Raw genomic sequence first — 17,549 nt, 5'->3', positions numbered from 1 at the left:
AGTCATCCATCCCAAACTTGAGGGCTAAGGAGCAGAGTATCCTTTATCTCTCCCATCTCCTCCCAAGGCAGTGACATTGGGAATGACCAACAGTGCAGTTAAGGGACCTTCAGGTATAGGACCATGGACATCTGAGCTAAAAGGCCTTTTAGAGTCCATCTACCTCAACTCTCTCATTGAACAGATAATTAAACAGAGGCTCAGAGAGGATGATTAATAATAATAATAATAATAATAATAGGACTGGGACAGTTAGGTGGCGCAGTGGATAAAGCACCGGCCCTGGATTCAGGAGCACCTGAGTTCAAATCTGGCCTCAGACACTTGACACTTACTAGCTGTGTGACCCTGTGCAAGTCACTTAACCTTCATTGCCCTAAAAAATAATAATAATAATAATAATAATAATAATAATAATAATAATAATAATAATAATAATAATAGGACTAACAAAGCACTTCACAGATATGATCTCATATGATGCTCATAATGACCCTGGGAAGGAGGTGCTATTATTTATCCCAGTTGTACAGATGAGAAAAAGGAAGTGGGAAGCAGTTAAATGACTTGTCCAAGGTCATACAGGTGATCTAAATTTAAGTCGTTTTGACTCCAAACCATTCTCTATTCCAGAATTCATACTCAGGCTGCACTATAAGTTCAGTGCTCTTTCTACCACACGATTTGGCAGCTAGGTGGCATAGTGGATAGAGTTCTGGGTCAGGACTCAGGAAGACCTGAGTTCAAATCCAGCCTCAGACACTTAATAGCTGTGTGATTATGGGCGAGTGAGTAAAAACAAAAACATAAACAAACATAAAACAAATTCCTCTGTTTGCCTTACTTTCCTCAACAGTAAAGTGGGGATAATAAAAGCATCTTCTTCCCAGGGTTGTTGGGAAAATCAGATGAGATAATTACTGTAAAGCATTTAACACCATGCCTGGCACACAGTAGGCACTATATAAATGTTAGATATTAGGTGGCACAATGGATAGAGTGCTGGGCCTGGAATCAGGACGACCTGAGTTCAAATCCAGCCTTAGATATTTATTAACTGTGTGACCCTGAGCAAGTCACTTTACTCTGTTTGTCTCAGTTTCCTCATCTATAAAATGAGATGGAGATGAAAATGGCAAACCACTCCAGTATCATTGCCAAGAAAACCCCAAACGGGGTCATGAAGAGTTGTATTGACTAAAAAAATGACTGAGTAACAAGTTATTATTATTTGGCTCCTGAGATTTTTGTCACAAGCCCTTCCAAGGAAGGGATGTCAGCAATGGTCTACAATGAAGAGCCTCAGATGTCACTGTCAGAAGCCAGGGGGTTACTGATGGGCAGAGACCTAGGAGGGTCACGGTTCTAACATTGGCAAAGGTACCTGATGTAGGCTCAGACCATGGAGGGCAGCCAAACATTTTCACTCAAGTCAGATGGGAAATTATTTAGCAAAGCAATGATCCCTCGGGGTGTTTTTTTTTTTTTTTTTTAGTGAGGCAATTGGGGTTAAGTGACTTGCCCTGGGTCACATAGCTAGTAAGTGTCAAGTGTCTGAGGTTAGATTTGAACTCAGGTCCTTCTGAATCCAGGGTCGGTGCTCTATCCATTGCACCACCTAGCTGCCTCAAAACTGCCGCATCTTGACTGATGTTTAAAGTCCACCCAATGGATTTCAGCAAAGGTATAGGGGGCTTTTGCTTGTCTTTTCATCTTCTGAACATTTTGCTGATGGCTTCCGGCAAGACCTTATTTTGTTGTTGCTTTAGAAACCTACTAGATTGGTATGGTTAGAGACAAAAAGTGACACTGTGGGTGGGACACACTTATGTCAGGCCATTAGTTGGCCTAATGGGTAGAGTAGAGGCCTTGGGATCAGGAAGACCTTAACATTAGGTTGCAAATTCTGCTTCCGATAATACAAGTTGAGTGGCTGTGGGCAAGTTAATTGCTTTTCTTTAAGCATTAACTTTCTCATCTGTAAAATGGGGATAATAAGAAGGACCTAGGGTTGATTCCTGGCTCTGCTCTTTATTGCTTGAGTGACCTTGAGCAAGTCATTTTCCCTAAAAGGAGACTTTAATCTTTTTTTTAATGTAAAAATGATGGAGCAGGGGGGGCAGCTAGGTGGCGCAAGGGATAAAGCACCGGCCCTGGATTCAGGAGGACCTGAGTTCGAATCCAGCCTCAGACACTTGACACTTGCTAGCTGTGTGACCCTGGGCAAGTCACTTAACCCCCATTGCCCCACAAAAACAAAAAAACAAAAACAAACAAAAAAAAAATGATGGAGCAGGACTAGATGCTTGTCAAGGTGCCTTCCAGCTCTAAAATTATGATCCTCATCATTTCTTGTGACCTCGAAGGTTCTGCCTGCCTCTAAATTATATACATTTAATAATCTATATGTAGTAAAGGGGTAGGATAAAGGTAAGGGAAGCAGCTAGGCATCAAAGTGGATAGAACACCTAGACTGGAGTTAGGTAGACTCCTCTTCCTGGGTTTAAATCTGGCCTCAGACACTTAGTAGTTGTGTGACCCTGGGCAAGTGATTTTACCCTTATTGCCTCAGTTTCCTCATCTGTAAAATGAGCTGGAGAAGGAAATGGAAACCCACTCCAGGATCTTTGCCAAGAAAACCCCAAAAGGGGTCACAGAGAGTGACATTACTGAAAAAAAAAGGACTGACTGAATACCAGGGGGAGGATAAAATGAGATAATTATATATATATATATATATATATATATGTAATATATATATATATACACATACACACACACACACACACACATATATATATATATATAACATGCTCTACAAACTTTAAAATACAATGTAAATGTTGGTTATTATAATATTATCATTCTTATCTTCCCTTCAGTGCCTAGCCAAATGCCTTATGAGGTAGCAAGCATTTATTAAGTATTTTCAATGTGCCCCCTGCAGGTATTGTGCTCACCCTTTTCCTAATTTCCTGCAGGTTCTCAGCCTCAGAGAGGTTGTTCATGACTCTCTACCACCCCCATATTGAATCAGTTACTAATAAGTCCTTTTGATTCTACTCCACAACATCTCTTAGGTACCTCCCCACCCTTGTCCACTCACACCACCATCACCCATTATCCAGAGTGCACTCCTCCCACAATAGCCTTCTCACTGATCTCCCTTACTCCATTCTCTCAATCCTCTGAGTCACCCTCTACTAGAGGTCCTGCATGAGCCTGCAAAACTCCCATGCTCTGGAACCAGATCAAACTGCAAATGCTTAACAAAATAAATTAAAATACGACATAGATAATGAGGGGGGTACAAAAAGAAAGACAATCCCTCCCCTCAAGAACTTACAGTCTAATGGGGGAAGACACACACACACACACACACACACACACACACACACACACACACACACACACATACCCCTAAAGAGGTGGTTGGGTAGGACCTAATTTTGAAGTCTAGGAAGTCAACAGAAGAACCAGGAGCAGAATGAAGGCTGGCTAGCCTGGACCCTTTCCCAAAAGGGAGGCCCCAAGAGGAACTCATCAGTGGGAAAAATGGGAGGACCTGAGCAGAGCGATGGTTCTTGCCCACAGTAGTTGCTTAATACATATTTGGGCTAATATTAGTTAACATTTATATAGTACCTACTATGTGCCAGGCACTATGCTAAGCATTTTACAATTATTATTAAATTTTATCTTTGTGATAACATTGAGGGGTAAGTGTTGTTATTATCTCCATTTTCCAGTTGAGGAAACTGAGGCAAACAGAAGTGAAGTGTTTTATCTAATGTCACATAGTTAATGAGTGTCCGAGGCCAGATTTGAACTCAGGTTTTCCTGACTCCAGGCACTGTTGCTATTATCACATCCATAGATTAAACCTTGAAAGCAAAGAGCAAACCAAATCTCTGACCCTTTTAACTCTCTGAAAACCTCTTTAGGGCCGAGTTATGCACCTGAATCAGTCCCACCTGGTCAGTATGTCCCAGCTGGAGCAGCCTCAACTCATCAATATCTCACCCTTGGACCAGTCCCACCACATCAGTATCCCACACATGGAGCAGACTCAGCTGGTCACCATTGCCAATGAACTCAACACCCAAGATGACATCATCCAGCACCTGGGACAGGAAGTCAGCCGCCTCTCGGGCTTCGAGATGGAAGCCAAACACAAAGACGCGGTGATCGCCAATCTCCAAAATGAAGTGGCCACCATGGCTCAGAGGCTGATGTTAGCACAGACGGCCCCCGGCCAGAGTGACATCGAGATGGGTCAGCGCCTAGAGCTCCTGGATCAGGACATTGATGACAAAAAGTCTGAGATTCAATCCTTGAAAGACCAGGTATTTTATAAGGATATCAAGACTAAAGGCTTGGGTATTATTTGTTTGTTTTTAAGTCTGGATGTACTGTGATGTCTCCACAGTGAAAGCAAAACCAAGTGTTGAGGCCAGATTATTTAAGTCCCTCAAAACTCCAAATTATTAGGCAATTTAGATAAGAACTGAGCATGTACCACCCTCACACCCTAGTACATAGATAATTGCCTCATCCCTTTCCTTTGGAACATAGGTGTAGAGCTAGAAGAGACCCCAAAGAGACTATCTAACCCAGTGATGCCAATCTCAAATAGAAAGGGGGCCACTAGATTGTATATAAAGAGTCTTTCAGACACAGAGTGACTTAGAAAACCACAGATTGAAATTATCTATGTTCCTATTGTATTTTGTTGTTGTTTTTTTGTGGGTTTTTTTTTTTTTTTTTTTTGCGGGGCAATGGGGGTTAAGTGACTTGCCCAGAGTCACACAGCTAGTAAGTGTCAAGTGTCTGAGGCCGGATTTGAACTCAGGTACTCCTGAATCCAGGGCCGGTGCTTTATCCACTGCACCACCTAGCCGCCCCCCCTATTGTATTTTTATTTATTTTGTTAATTTTGCATTTTAATCTGATTCGGGCCTTACTTAAAATGTGGTGGACCATATGTAGCCAAAAGGCTGTATGGTTGACATTGTTGTTGTTGTTCAGTCTTGGTGACCCCATTTAGGGTTTTCTTGGCAAAGATACTACAATGGTTTGCCATTTCCTTCCCCAGCTTATTTTATAGATGAGGACACTGAGGCCATCAGGGTGAAGTGACTTGCTCAGGGTCACACAGCTAATAAGTGTCTGAGGCCAGATTTGAACTCAAGTCTTCCTTACTCTAAGCTCAGCATTCTATGCACTATCGAACCACCTAACGGTATTGTTGACACCTCTGGTCTAGTCCGATCTACTCATTTTACAGATGAGGAAAGTGAGGTATTAAGAAATTAAATTATTTTCCTTAAGTTACACAATTTGTGAGTAGTACAGCCAAGATTCAAGCCCAGATTCTGTAACTCTAAATTGTTCCATGACATTAAAACCTGCATTTTTTTCAGAGCAATGGGGGTTAAGTGACTTGCTCAGGCTCACACAGCTAGTAAGTGTCATAAAACCTGGCTTTGAATCTCAATCCTGCCAGAGATTAGCTGTGTGATTGTGGATGGATCACTTTATCTCTCTAAGCATCAATTCTTTCATCTCTAAAATGGGGGGGTATAATATTTGCATTGACAAGGTTGTTCAATTCAATCAACATTTATTAAACACCTACTATATATAGGACAGAAGAAGCTAAGTGGCGCCATAGTGCATAGGGTAGCAGGCCTGGAATTAGGAAGACTCATCTTCCTGAGTTCTAATCTGGCCTCAGACACTTCCTAGCTGTGTGACCCTGGGCAAGTCACTTCACCCTGTGTGTTTCAGTTTCCTCATCTGTAAAATGAGCCGGAGAAGGAAATGGCAAACCACTGCAGTATCTTTGCCAAGAAAACCCCAAAAGCGTTCATGAAGAGTCGGACACAACTGAACAACAATAACAACATGTCATGATCCTGATATTACTTTACATGCTTGAGTTCAGAATGAGCAGAGTCTGGAAAGGGGAGCTAAGGATAACTGAAAGGGCCTGTCTGGTTGTTGCTGTTTTTAGCTGCATCAGAAGAAAAAGGAGGGACAAAGAAAAGGTAGGCCTGTTTGTTTGAGTTGGATAGAACAATGACAATCAACAACAGAAGGAGGCTAGAACTGCTCGATTCTGATTTCACTTTTCTCTGGCTTGGAGAAAAAAGAGGTCAGCAGATGAGTTGATACCCAAACTAAGTAAGGAAAAAACCAGATATTTCCTTCCTACTCACCCTTGATGAATTCAGGTGATCTTTTCCAAATAAATTACATCCTTACGTCCTGAAAGGGCATAGTTGAGATTGCTGAGTCATTGACAGTAATATCTGAGAGATCATGGAAAATGGGAGAAATATTGCAAGATTAGAGAAAGGTGTATGTTGTTCTTCTCCGGGAAAGAAAAGAATGGGAGCTACCAATGGTAGGCCAGCCAGCTCCCGGGGAAATTCTAGAACAAATCATTAAAGGGTTAGTTAGTGAACGTTCAGACAAAGGAACACGTAAGTATAAAGACCTGTCCTACCTTCATCAATGACTGGTCATGGTAGACTAATTTCATTTCCGTTTATGACAGGGTTACTAAAGTGGTAAATCAAGTGAAGCTGTAGATACAGATTAGTTTGATTTTTAGCAAACATTTGATAAAGTGTCTCATACTATTCTTGTAGGAAATTTGGAGAAATGGAGACTGGGCGATAATGCAGTTGGGTGGATTTGGAATTGGTTGAATGCTTGGACTCAAGGAATAGTTATAGATGGATTCAATGTCAACTGGCAAGAGATGGAGTGTCCCAGGGATCTGTGGTTGACCTGATGCTGTCTAACATTTTTGTCCATGATTTGGAGAAAGGCAAAGAAGGCATACTCATTCAGTTTGCAGATGGCACCAAAAAAAATGAGATAATGAACGCACTGTATAACAGAGTCAGGAGCCAAAAAGATCTCAATCGTTAAGGAAATGGGGTGAATCTAATTAAATGAAATTCAGTAGGGATAAATATAATGTTCTATATTTTAATTTAAAAAAATAACTTCACAAGTACAGGATGGGGGAGGTGAAATAGCTAATGTGATCTTGGGTTGCATTGAGAGATAGGGCTTCCAGAAATAAGGGGCTAAGCCCAGTTGTATGACCTTGGGCAAGTCATCTAACCCTGTTTGCCTCAGTTTCCTTTTCTGTAAAATGAACAGGAGAAGGAAATAGCAAACCACTCCAGTATCTTTGCCAAAAAAAAAAAAAACTGAAATATTGTCACCAAGCATCAGATACAATTGTAGCAACCGAACAATAGCAACAAGAAGATCCATAATTACTATGGCCTATTTAAAACATATCCAGGAGGGGGCAGCTAGGTGGCACAGTGGATAAAGCACCAGCCCTGGATTCAGGAGGACCTGAGTTCAAATCCAGCCTCAGACACTTGACTCTTACTAGCTGTGTGACCCTGGGCAAGTCACTAAACCCACCACCAACAAACAAACAAACAAAAAACATATCCAGGAAATTGTGTTCAGTTCTGGAAGCCACATATTTAGAAGGATCCTGCTAAGCTCAAGTAACAGTTCTGAAACCTTTTGGTCTCAGGACTCCAAAAAATGCAGATCCCAAAGAACTTTTATTTTTTTTTTTAGTTCTATTTGTTGGCATTTACTGTAGTCGAAATTAAAATGGCAATATTATCATGAAGCCAGTTTTGACCTCATAGACGCACTGAAAGGGTCTAGGGGACCCCCGTGGCTCTAGAACTACAGTCTAGAACCACTGAGCTAGAGAATGCACAGAGGAATGAAGCCAGGATGGTGGAGAGCCCTGAACCCATGCCATATAAGGATGTTGAAGGAACTAGAGATGTTTAGCGCCCTAAAGACTTAGGGGAATCCTAATAACTTTCTGAGAGTATTTTTCAAAGACCAACAGGTGAAGGAAGTATTATACTTGTAATACTTCCCAGAAGCGGGAATCAGGAACAGTGGGTAGAAATTGCAAAGAATCAAGTTTAGCCTCCATGGCAGAAAAAATTTCCTAAAATTTAAAGTTGTTTAAAAGTGGAATGGGGGTACAACTAGGTGGCGCAGTGGATAAAAGCACAGGCCCTAGATTCAGGAGGACCTGAGTTCAAATTTGGCCTCAGACACTTGACACTTACTAGCTGTGTGACCCTGAGCAAGTCCCTTAACCCTCAATGTCCTGCAAAACAAAACAAAACAAAACAAACAAACAAAAATGGAATGGGCTGTCTAAAGAGTGGTGGGTTCTCCCTCAAAGGAGGTTTTCATATAGAGAATGGATGCCCACTGCTCAGGTATGTTATAGTAGAGATTGTTTTCTAGTGTGGTTTGGATGAGATAGCATCAGTGGTCCCTTTTAACTCCAAAATTCTAGGATTCTATAATGTTTGGATCCCCCTCTTTGTTAGTGCTCTCTCCTCAGTAGATCATGTATGTGACACTTAGTACCATGCTGGTATATTTCTAGGTTTATATCACTCTACCACATCAGCAGTCTAATTCAGCTCATGTGTTGCCTTAAAGCTTATATTATAAACTATATGTACATATATATATACATATATATATATATAAGCTATATTATTAATTCTAAGGGGAGCAGGTAGGTGGCGTAGTGGATAAAGCACCAACCCTGGATTTGGGAGGACCTGAGTTCAAATTCTACCTCAGACACTTGACACTTACTAGCTGTGTGACTCTGGGCAAGTCACAACCCTCATTACCACAAAAACCAATTTTTTTTTAATTTAAAAAATTTTTTAAAGCTTATAGAAGATGGCAATGTGTCCCTATATTACTCATCCAGCAAGAGGGTTAACAAGCTGAGTTGTCCACAAGATGGAGTTCTCTATGAACCACCTCAGCTACTCTCCTGTGAGAACAGCCCAAACCACTACACCATTTCCACTGGTCACCAGAGGACACCCAGCCCATGGATACCTAGCTTTAAGATAGATTGATTAGATTGCTTGGAGATGAAAGGTCATATTACTAAGAATATTTTAAACTACAGCACTACAATCCCAACCTTTTGTGTGGGCTCTTCTTTCTTTGGTTGTTCTCATTTCCATCTGTAGGAATAGGTTCACAACATGCCATGGGCATGTACCATATTGAACATAATCAAAATGGAAAGAAGTTAAGGAATCCTACATGGAGTTATTCACCTTTGTTGTTGTTTCTTTGTTTCAGTCATGTCTGACACTGCATGACCCCATTTGGGGTTTTCTTGGTAGAGATACTGGAGTGGTTTGTCATTTCCTTCTCCGGCTCATTTTATAGATGAGGAACTGAGGCAAACAGGGTGAAGTGACTTGCCCAGGGTCACACAGCTAGGAAGTGTTAAGTATCTGAGGCTGAATTTGAACTCGGAAAGATGAGTCTTTCAGATTCCAGGTCTAGTGATCTAGTACCACTTAGTTTCCCTATCCACCTCTAGCCATCTTCCAAACTTTACCAATCAGATGTTCAGAGAGTCAGGACAAAATCACTAAAACGCCCACACCTGCAGTTGATGGAAGAGCATAAGGGGAAAAGTGCTTGTGCATGCGATGCCAGCTCCACTTCCTGAAGTATACCAGGAAGATCTTGGGAAAAGCAGAGCAGTGAAAGAAAACAATCCTCCTTGCCTTATTCACTGAGCAATATGCTTCTCAATTGCTGCCAGCCTTGAGCCTCGGGGTCCAGGCTTCTCCGTGAACTCCAGCCCCCTTCTCTGTTGGAGGATCTGAGAATCTAAGCTGTTCTCTAGCAGACACAGTTGCCAAATAATACAATCTTGCACCTCAGTATCAGAGGCCACCATGACTGGCATAGTCCCAGTCCCAGAAGCTCTGGATTACCTCATGGACAACCCACAATGTCAAGAACTGCAGTCGCCCAGGCTCCATCACCCACCTGGAGACCATGAAGTCCAAATCTCAAAGACAGTGGAAGGAAGAGGAAGCTTCCATCCCTGGATCCCAAGTACAGACCTCATGGGCCTCTCTTCAGTAAAGGCCAGCTTTGTGACTGGTGCAAACTTCCATTGCCCAAGTCTCCTGGCGAAGGTAGAAAGGTGAGCCTACGAAATGACTTTATTGCTCTCTTGCTTCCCAAATCTTCATTAACCTATACCTCAGTGGTCATTTTAAAAAAAGGTAAGAGGTAGGATCACAAGTTATATATATATATATATATATATATATATATATATATATATATATATATATATATATATATATATATATATATATGCACACATATACATACATATAAATACATATATACACATGTGCATACATACATACATATATCTATTTCTAATAGATAGGTGGATAGGTGGATAGATGGATGGATGGATGGATGGGTAGATATACATATGTATGTATTGATCATATTCCCCCAGTAGGATGTAAGCTTCATGAGAGCAGGAACTTGTTTTTTTGGTTTTTTTATTTTTGCTGGGGCAATGAGGGTTAAGTGACTTGCCCAAGGTCACACAGCTAGTAAGTGTCAAATGTCTGAGGTTGGATTTGAACTCAGGTCCTCCTGAATCCAGGGCTGGTGCTTTATCCCCTGCACCACCTAGCTGCCCACAGGAACTTGTTTTTGTAAGAGGCAGCATGGCATGGTGGATAGAGTTCTTATTTGGAGTCATGAAGACTCAGTTTCAGGTCCCACCTCAGAAGCAGTAGCTATGAAATCCTGAGTAAACCAACTGATCTCTCTAAGCCTCAGTTTCCTCATCTGTAAAATGGGAGTGGTGATACTTCTCATAACTTACCTCATAAGATCACTAGGAGAATTAAATGAGATGATGATTATGTAAAGTGATTTACACTTTTTTTTTAAAAAAACCCTATATAAATGTCATTACAATTATTATTTCATTTTTTTATCCCTAGCACCTCGCACAGTGCCGTACATGTAGCAGGTGCTTACTAAATGGTTACATAATCCTTTAGGGGAACATCCTCCAGATGATGCTCCCTAACTGTGGCCAGCCCCCAAGGCTCTGTTCAGGGCTTTCTTCTCTTGTCTCTCAACACCTTCTTGATGATTCTGCCAGCTCCCGTGGATCCAATTATCATGTCTATGCAAATTACTAAGCTCCCCACGAGCTCCAGACATAAATCACCAACTGCCTGTTGCATATTTTGAACTGTGTCCCTCCAACTCAACTTTTTCCAGAATAGAACTCTCTGCCCACCCCTACCCAACCATGTTCTGGGCTTCCCTTTATCCATCAAGGGCATGACTATTTTCTCCATTATCCCAGTCCATGGGTTCAAAGTCATTCTTCTCCCTCTCACTCACTCCATATATTGAAGCACTTGCATCCAGGATTTCATAAAAAATTCCTCTCTTTTGCATAGAGGGTTTTTCACAGCCTGGTCCCAAGTTATTCTTCCAGATTTCTTTTGCATTGCTTTACAAACTCCACATTCTAGCTGGAGCGTCTAAGGGAGTGTTGCACACAGAATGCTGGACTTGTAGACAGGAAGACTTGAGTTCAAATTTAGCCTCAGACCTTTACCAGCCATGTGGCCCTGGGCAGGTCACTTAACCTCTCTTGGCCTTAGTTTCCGCATCTGCCAAATGGGGATAATAATAGTACCTCCCCTCCCAGCTTTGTTGTGAGAATCAAATTTGTAAAGCACTTTGCAACCCTGAAAGCCCTATATAATTTTTAGCAATTAGTATTATTATTCACCAAATTGGTATTTTTTCCTATTCTTAATGCACAATACCCCATCTGCTGAATCTATGCCTTTATACCAGCTGCCCCCCATACCTAGAATGTACCCTTCCTCACCTCCACCACTTTCTCTGAAATTCAGTTCAAGGTGGCACAGTGGATAGAATAGCAGCTCTGGAGTCAGGAGGACCTGAGTTCAAATCCGACCTCAGACACTTACTAGCTGTGTGACCCTAGGCAAGTTACTTAACCCCAATTGCTTCACACCCCCCCCAAAAAAAAGAGTAGCATACTTTGGCCTTGAAATTCAGTTCAAGAGACACTTTCTTCATGAAGGCTTTCCTGATTCTCTCTGCTACTAATGACTCCTCCACCGAAAAGAAAAAAATTACCTTGTATTTATTGTACCTATTTTGTACATATATACACTCTATGCGCATATGTCCTACACATATATGTCTACCATCTCCATTCTTTGCCAAACTTTTTTTTTTTTTTTGGTGGGGCAATGGGGTTAAATGACTTGCCCAGGGTCACGCAGCTAGTAAGTGTCAAGTGTCTACATCTCCATTCTTAAAATCGAATTTCCTTGAAGACAGGGATTGCTTTATTTTTGTCTTTGGCTCTACAGTGCCTAGCACAGTATCCACAGAGTACACAATTGGTGCTTAATAAATGCTTATCAATCCACTGATCGATCAGATCAGATTGGAACAGAGTGGAATGAAAGTTGTTGCTGCCATCAAGGCCACAGGAATCGCCTTAAAAACCAAACCCAGACCCAACCTTCCCGGAATTCTTTTACTCTCTGAAAACTTCTTTAGAACCAAAGTATGTTAGTGACTATGGAGCAGTTCCGGCCTGGTGGTAAGCCCCCAGCTGGTTAGCAGCCCCAGTGAACTCAGCACCCAAGAAGACATCATTCAACACATTGAGCCAGAAGCCAGTGACCCCTTGGGCTGCAAATTGGAATCCAAACACAAAGATGCCGCGATGGCCAGTCTCCAGAATGAAGCGGCTGCTGTGTCTCAGAAGCTGATGTCATCGCAGACAGGTCCCAGCCCGAGGGAAGACAGGCTGGGTCGGAAGGGAAGATCGATGACAGAAAGACTGAGATTCTATCCTTGAAAGAACAGGTATTTGGGGAGCAGCTAGATGGCTCAATGGATGGGGCATTGGCCCTGGATTCAGGAGGACCTGAGTTCGAATCCGGCCTCAGACACTAGACACTTGACACTTGCTGGCTGTATGACCCTGGGCAAGTCACTTAACCCTCATTGCCCCACCAAAAAAAAAAGAACAGGTATTTTATAAGGATGGCAAGAGTTGGAGGATTGGGCTTTTTAAATCCAGGTAACAAAAAAAATTGTCTGTGGTTAAAAACAAAGTGGGGGGTTGAGGTCAGTCACCCACATAATTTAGGCTTCTTGAAATTCCCAGGTAGTTAGACAATTCAGGTAAGAGCCCATCCTTCCTCTTCCCCCCCCCCCCCCAGCACTGAACTGTTTGATCATTGTTTCCACCCTGTCTTTTGGAGCATGGATTTAGAACAGCTGGAGGGGCCCTCAGAGGTAATGTAATTCTGCCCACCCCTTTTACAGATGGGAAAATGGGAGCCTAAAAAGACCTAGTGACCAAATAAGTGGAATGTGATGCTTAAATCTTAGCCAAAAGGCTGAGAAACCTTAGCTCTTCTTACATAGAGTTTACACCACCAGTGCTCAAGGAATTGACCATGAACCCTTAGTACTTTTTGTTTTCAGTAAAAGAAGTGCTGATAACCTGGATTTTTTGTAAAGGGGCATTTCCTGGGCTCCTTCATAGGATTCAGAACTGGAAAGGAGTCCCAGAAATAATCTACTCATAGAGTCACCAACCTACAACTAGAAGGGACGTTAGAGGAAAGAGAATCTAACCTCTTTGTTCTATTGAGGAGGGGACAGACTCACAAAAATGACTTGCCCACAGTCATCCAGATAGCAAATAGCAGAGAGAGCGTGTGCCAACCCTGGTCCTCCTAAGTCTGTACAGGTGCCCTTCTCACTGCACTGCCTTTGCTTTGCGGAACAGCCCAAGGTACAATAAATACAAGGTAATTTTTTCACTTTGGCATCTTTACAAAAAAGTTATAAATTTCATCTCTTCTTGGGGACTCTTTGCCACCTGGTGACTTAGTAAAGTCGATAGAATCTATTGTTTGATGATAGCAGGTTCAGCAGTGCTTATAGTAGGGCAGGGACTACACATTCAAGGACAGCTAGTTGGCTCCCTGGAGGTCATATCCAAGCATCAGATGCCTACTAGTTGTGTGACACAGGACATGTCACTTAACCCAGTTTGCCTCAGTTTCCTCATCTGTCAAACGAGCTGGGGAAGGAAATGGCAAACTACTCCAGGATCTTTGCTAAGAAAACCCCAGATGGGGTCAGGAAGAGTCAGACACAATTGAACAACAATTCTTCTGACTGCACATTCAATTCATCCCAATATACATAAATGAAATGAAAACCTACTATGTACAATGCTTAATAATGTATCTGGCCCATAGTAACCACTTAATATATGCTAGCTGACCAAGTACAAGGCACATAATGGATACTTGATAAATATTTTTTGAGTTGGCTTTGAACTGTCTCCCTTCATTTCCTCTCCAGAGTTCTGAGTCTCAGCCAGGAACAACTTTGGCCCTCTTACAGGCAGAGCAGTCAACAAAGAATTCTTTACGTTTCAAGCTTCTAGATTATGTAATATAGTAGCAAGGTAGTGGAATGGATAGAGAGTTGGGTCTGGAGTCAGGAGGACTCATCTAACTGAGTTCAAATCTGGCTTCAGACAGTTACTAATTGTGTGACCCTGGACAAGTCACTTCACCCTGATTGCTTTAGTTTCTTCATCTATAAAATGAGTTGGAGAAGGAAAAAGCAAACCACTCCAGTCTCTTTACCAAGAAAACCCCAACTGGGGTCACAAAGAATCAGGCATGACTGAAATGACTAAACAACTGAAGATTATATAAGTAATTCTGAAGATCACTGCTAATGGGATTTCTTAAGACACCAAGTTTACAAGGTGGAGCCCCTGAGCCAGATTCTAGAACTAGCTAGTTTAGGGCCTGATATAAGAAGCTGCAACCACATCCAGTATAAGTAGTACTGCACAGAGGCCTCACATCAGCTATGAGCAGGGATGAGTCATTGGCACCAGCCATTTCAGGGGAGATTCTCTTGATATTATCCATGGTGTGGAAACAGGCCATAGCTCCCATGACATCACCACTGGGAATGCCAGAGGACAAGGACAAGGCCAGGAACTCACCTTGCTAAATTTTTTCATGCCAACTGAATTTCAGTGCCCTGTTGCAATTATCCAATCTCCTCACCCTAGTTATACTGTGCCATGAACCTAAGGGAGAATCTCCTCCTTAAAATTTAGGCATTTATTTTGATCAATTTAGATTAAAATTTTGATCAAATTACTTGGCTATTAATAATTTGGACATAGACTAGAGATATAAATGTGTTTTGTTTTCTTTTATTTTTTAAAAATGGCATTTTTAAACACATCCATTGGCAGGAGGTATTTTTACTTCTCAGTGTAACATTGCACATCTGCTTTAAGGGGGCGGGGTATGTGTCCATGCCTGTGTCTCTGTTCTCCGATTCTCAAAAATGTTCCTTCCCACTGCATAATTTAAAGTGTGATGCACATCCTGTGTCCTAGAAATGCCCAAGCTATTACAAATGACCTTTCCTGACATCACAGATGTTTGGTTAAAAAAAAAAAAAGGTGAGAAAAAGATGACACAGGACTGGCTTCTATAATCATATACAGCCTATTTTCCCAGATCAGACCCCCGCAACAGCAAATCAAATGGGGAAAGAGACATTTCCCTTGTTTGTGGCTATTAGAGTCTCCCCCCCCCCCAAGAATGAACAGAACATCTTCTCACTGGAGTGTGTCCTTGGCTTTTATTGAAAGGACACTTGCTGCTGCCACCTCCAGAACAGGAACTGCGAAAGCCTGGGTCAAGACGACTCAAATTCAAATTTCACTTCTGATGCTTTTACTAGCTCTGTGACCCTGGGCAAGTCAACCTCTGTACGCCTCTGTTGCCTCATCTGTAAAATGGGGGTAATAATAGCAACTCCTTCCTGGGGTTGTTGTGAGGAATCAAATGACTTGCTTGCCAATTAGGGCTATAAACAGAGTCAATGAGAACAAGACTTCTTAGAACTAGCGTCCACATCTGGTCTAGAATCTAAGCCTCATCATATGTCCACACCCCATTGTTATCTCAGCCTCAGCTCAGTGTCTAGAGCAAGACAGTCAATTAAACAAAAGCTCATTCTTCCTGAAATAAAAAATGTGGGCCATGTAGATTTGATTTTTTTTTTTGCGGGGTAATGGGGGTTAAGTGACTTGCCCAGGGTCACACAGCTAGTAAGTGTCAAGTGTCTGAGGCCGGATTTGAACTCAGGTACTCCTGAATCCAGGGCTGTTGCTTTATCCACTGTACCACCTAGCTGCCCCCAACGTCGATTTGAATTTGCTGCCCATCTTCTCCAGGTGAGATCCCATGAGAGTGTTTACAGAATGATGTTTTGCTCAAGGTTCTCCAGATGCTAACCTGAACCTCCGGATTTTGCTAAAAGGCCAAATCTAGAAGCACAGTAGGGTGAATAGCAGGTATAGTTGTATCCCTAGTGTCTGATGCAATGCTTGACACATAGTAGGTAGATAGTAGATGTATCTGTATCCTGGGTGTCTAACACAATGTTTGACACATAGTAGGCACATAGTAGGTATGTCTGTATCACCAATATGTGGTACAGTACTTGACACATAGTAGGTATTTAATAAATATATTTTCACTTGTCTGTTCATCTTAAGCCACAACCACCTGAGTCTTAATTTCCTCATCTCTAAAAAAAAAAGAAGAAGAAGAAGAAGAAGACTAGATCAGGGGTTCTTAACCTGTTTTGTGTCCTGGACACCTTTGATAGGGTTTGGTGAAGCCTTTGGACCCTTTCTCAGAATCATGTGTTTTAAATATATTAAAAAAATCCATAAGATTACAAAGGAAGCAAAATATATTGAAATACATTTATCAAGGGGCAGCTAGGTGGTACAGTGGATAGAGCACTGGCCCTGGAGTCAGTAGGACCTGAGTTCAAATCCAGCTTCAGACACTTGACACTTACTAGCTGTGTGACCCTGGGCAAGTCATTTAACCCCAATTGCCTTTAAAAAAATTTTAAAAAGAAATACAGTTATCAAAAATTATTTTTAAAGCCAAGGTCAACCATCCCCAGCACAAGAAGAGCTCTGAGGGTCCTTTCAGGTCCTGGGGTTTCTCTACTTCAGTCCTGAGAGAGATGCAGGTAACAAAATGAATGTTGATCATTTTCCCAGCTTAGGTTGTCAGTCATCTTGGGTGAATGAACAGAGGGCTATATGCAAGCCTGGTTCTGGGGAGAGTGGATTTATGTTACCCGTCACCTAACCTTGGACTTGTGTTCGACTCAGACAATGTCAGTATTATTCTAACGATGAACAGCTGCACTTTTGTTGAAAGATCAAAGGTCCTAGGGAGATGGATTCCAGAGGAAACCAGCCCCAGTGACAGCTGTGCCTGCATCCCTCTGAGGACATAAAGAAGAGATCCACATGTCAGTTAAATATGGAATAGAAGGCTCTATGTAGGAAAGAGAAGAAAAATTAGAAAACCATAGAATCTCAGAATTAAAAGAGACCTTCTCAGAGGTTATGGTATCTTTGAATATGGATCCTCTCAATGGTATAGCCAATAGGTAGTCACTGTAGTGTTGAGTGTACCCAATAGGTGATAACTGTTGTTTGGGGTGTATTTAAT

The 17,549-nt window shown here is 41.8% G+C and overlaps 1 protein-coding gene across 1 annotated transcript in view; it reads left to right on the top strand.

Moving 5' to 3' along the window:
• The window catches only part of FHAD1 (forkhead associated phosphopeptide binding domain 1), a 185,129-nt gene that overhangs the window by 40,677 nt on the left and 126,903 nt on the right, over positions 1–17,549 (top strand). The window contains exon 5 of the mRNA XM_043996552.1: positions 3,945–4,346. Coding sequence (XP_043852487.1) covers positions 3,945–4,346 — 402 coding nt within the window. The remainder of the gene's footprint in view (positions 1–3,944; positions 4,347–17,549) is intronic.

The sequence above is a fragment of the Dromiciops gliroides genome, chromosome 3 (genome assembly GCF_019393635.1).
Source record: "Dromiciops gliroides isolate mDroGli1 chromosome 3, mDroGli1.pri, whole genome shotgun sequence".
NCBI classification, from domain to species: domain Eukaryota; kingdom Metazoa; phylum Chordata; class Mammalia; order Microbiotheria; family Microbiotheriidae; genus Dromiciops; species Dromiciops gliroides.
This window is presented reverse-complemented; position numbering and strand designations above follow the sequence as displayed.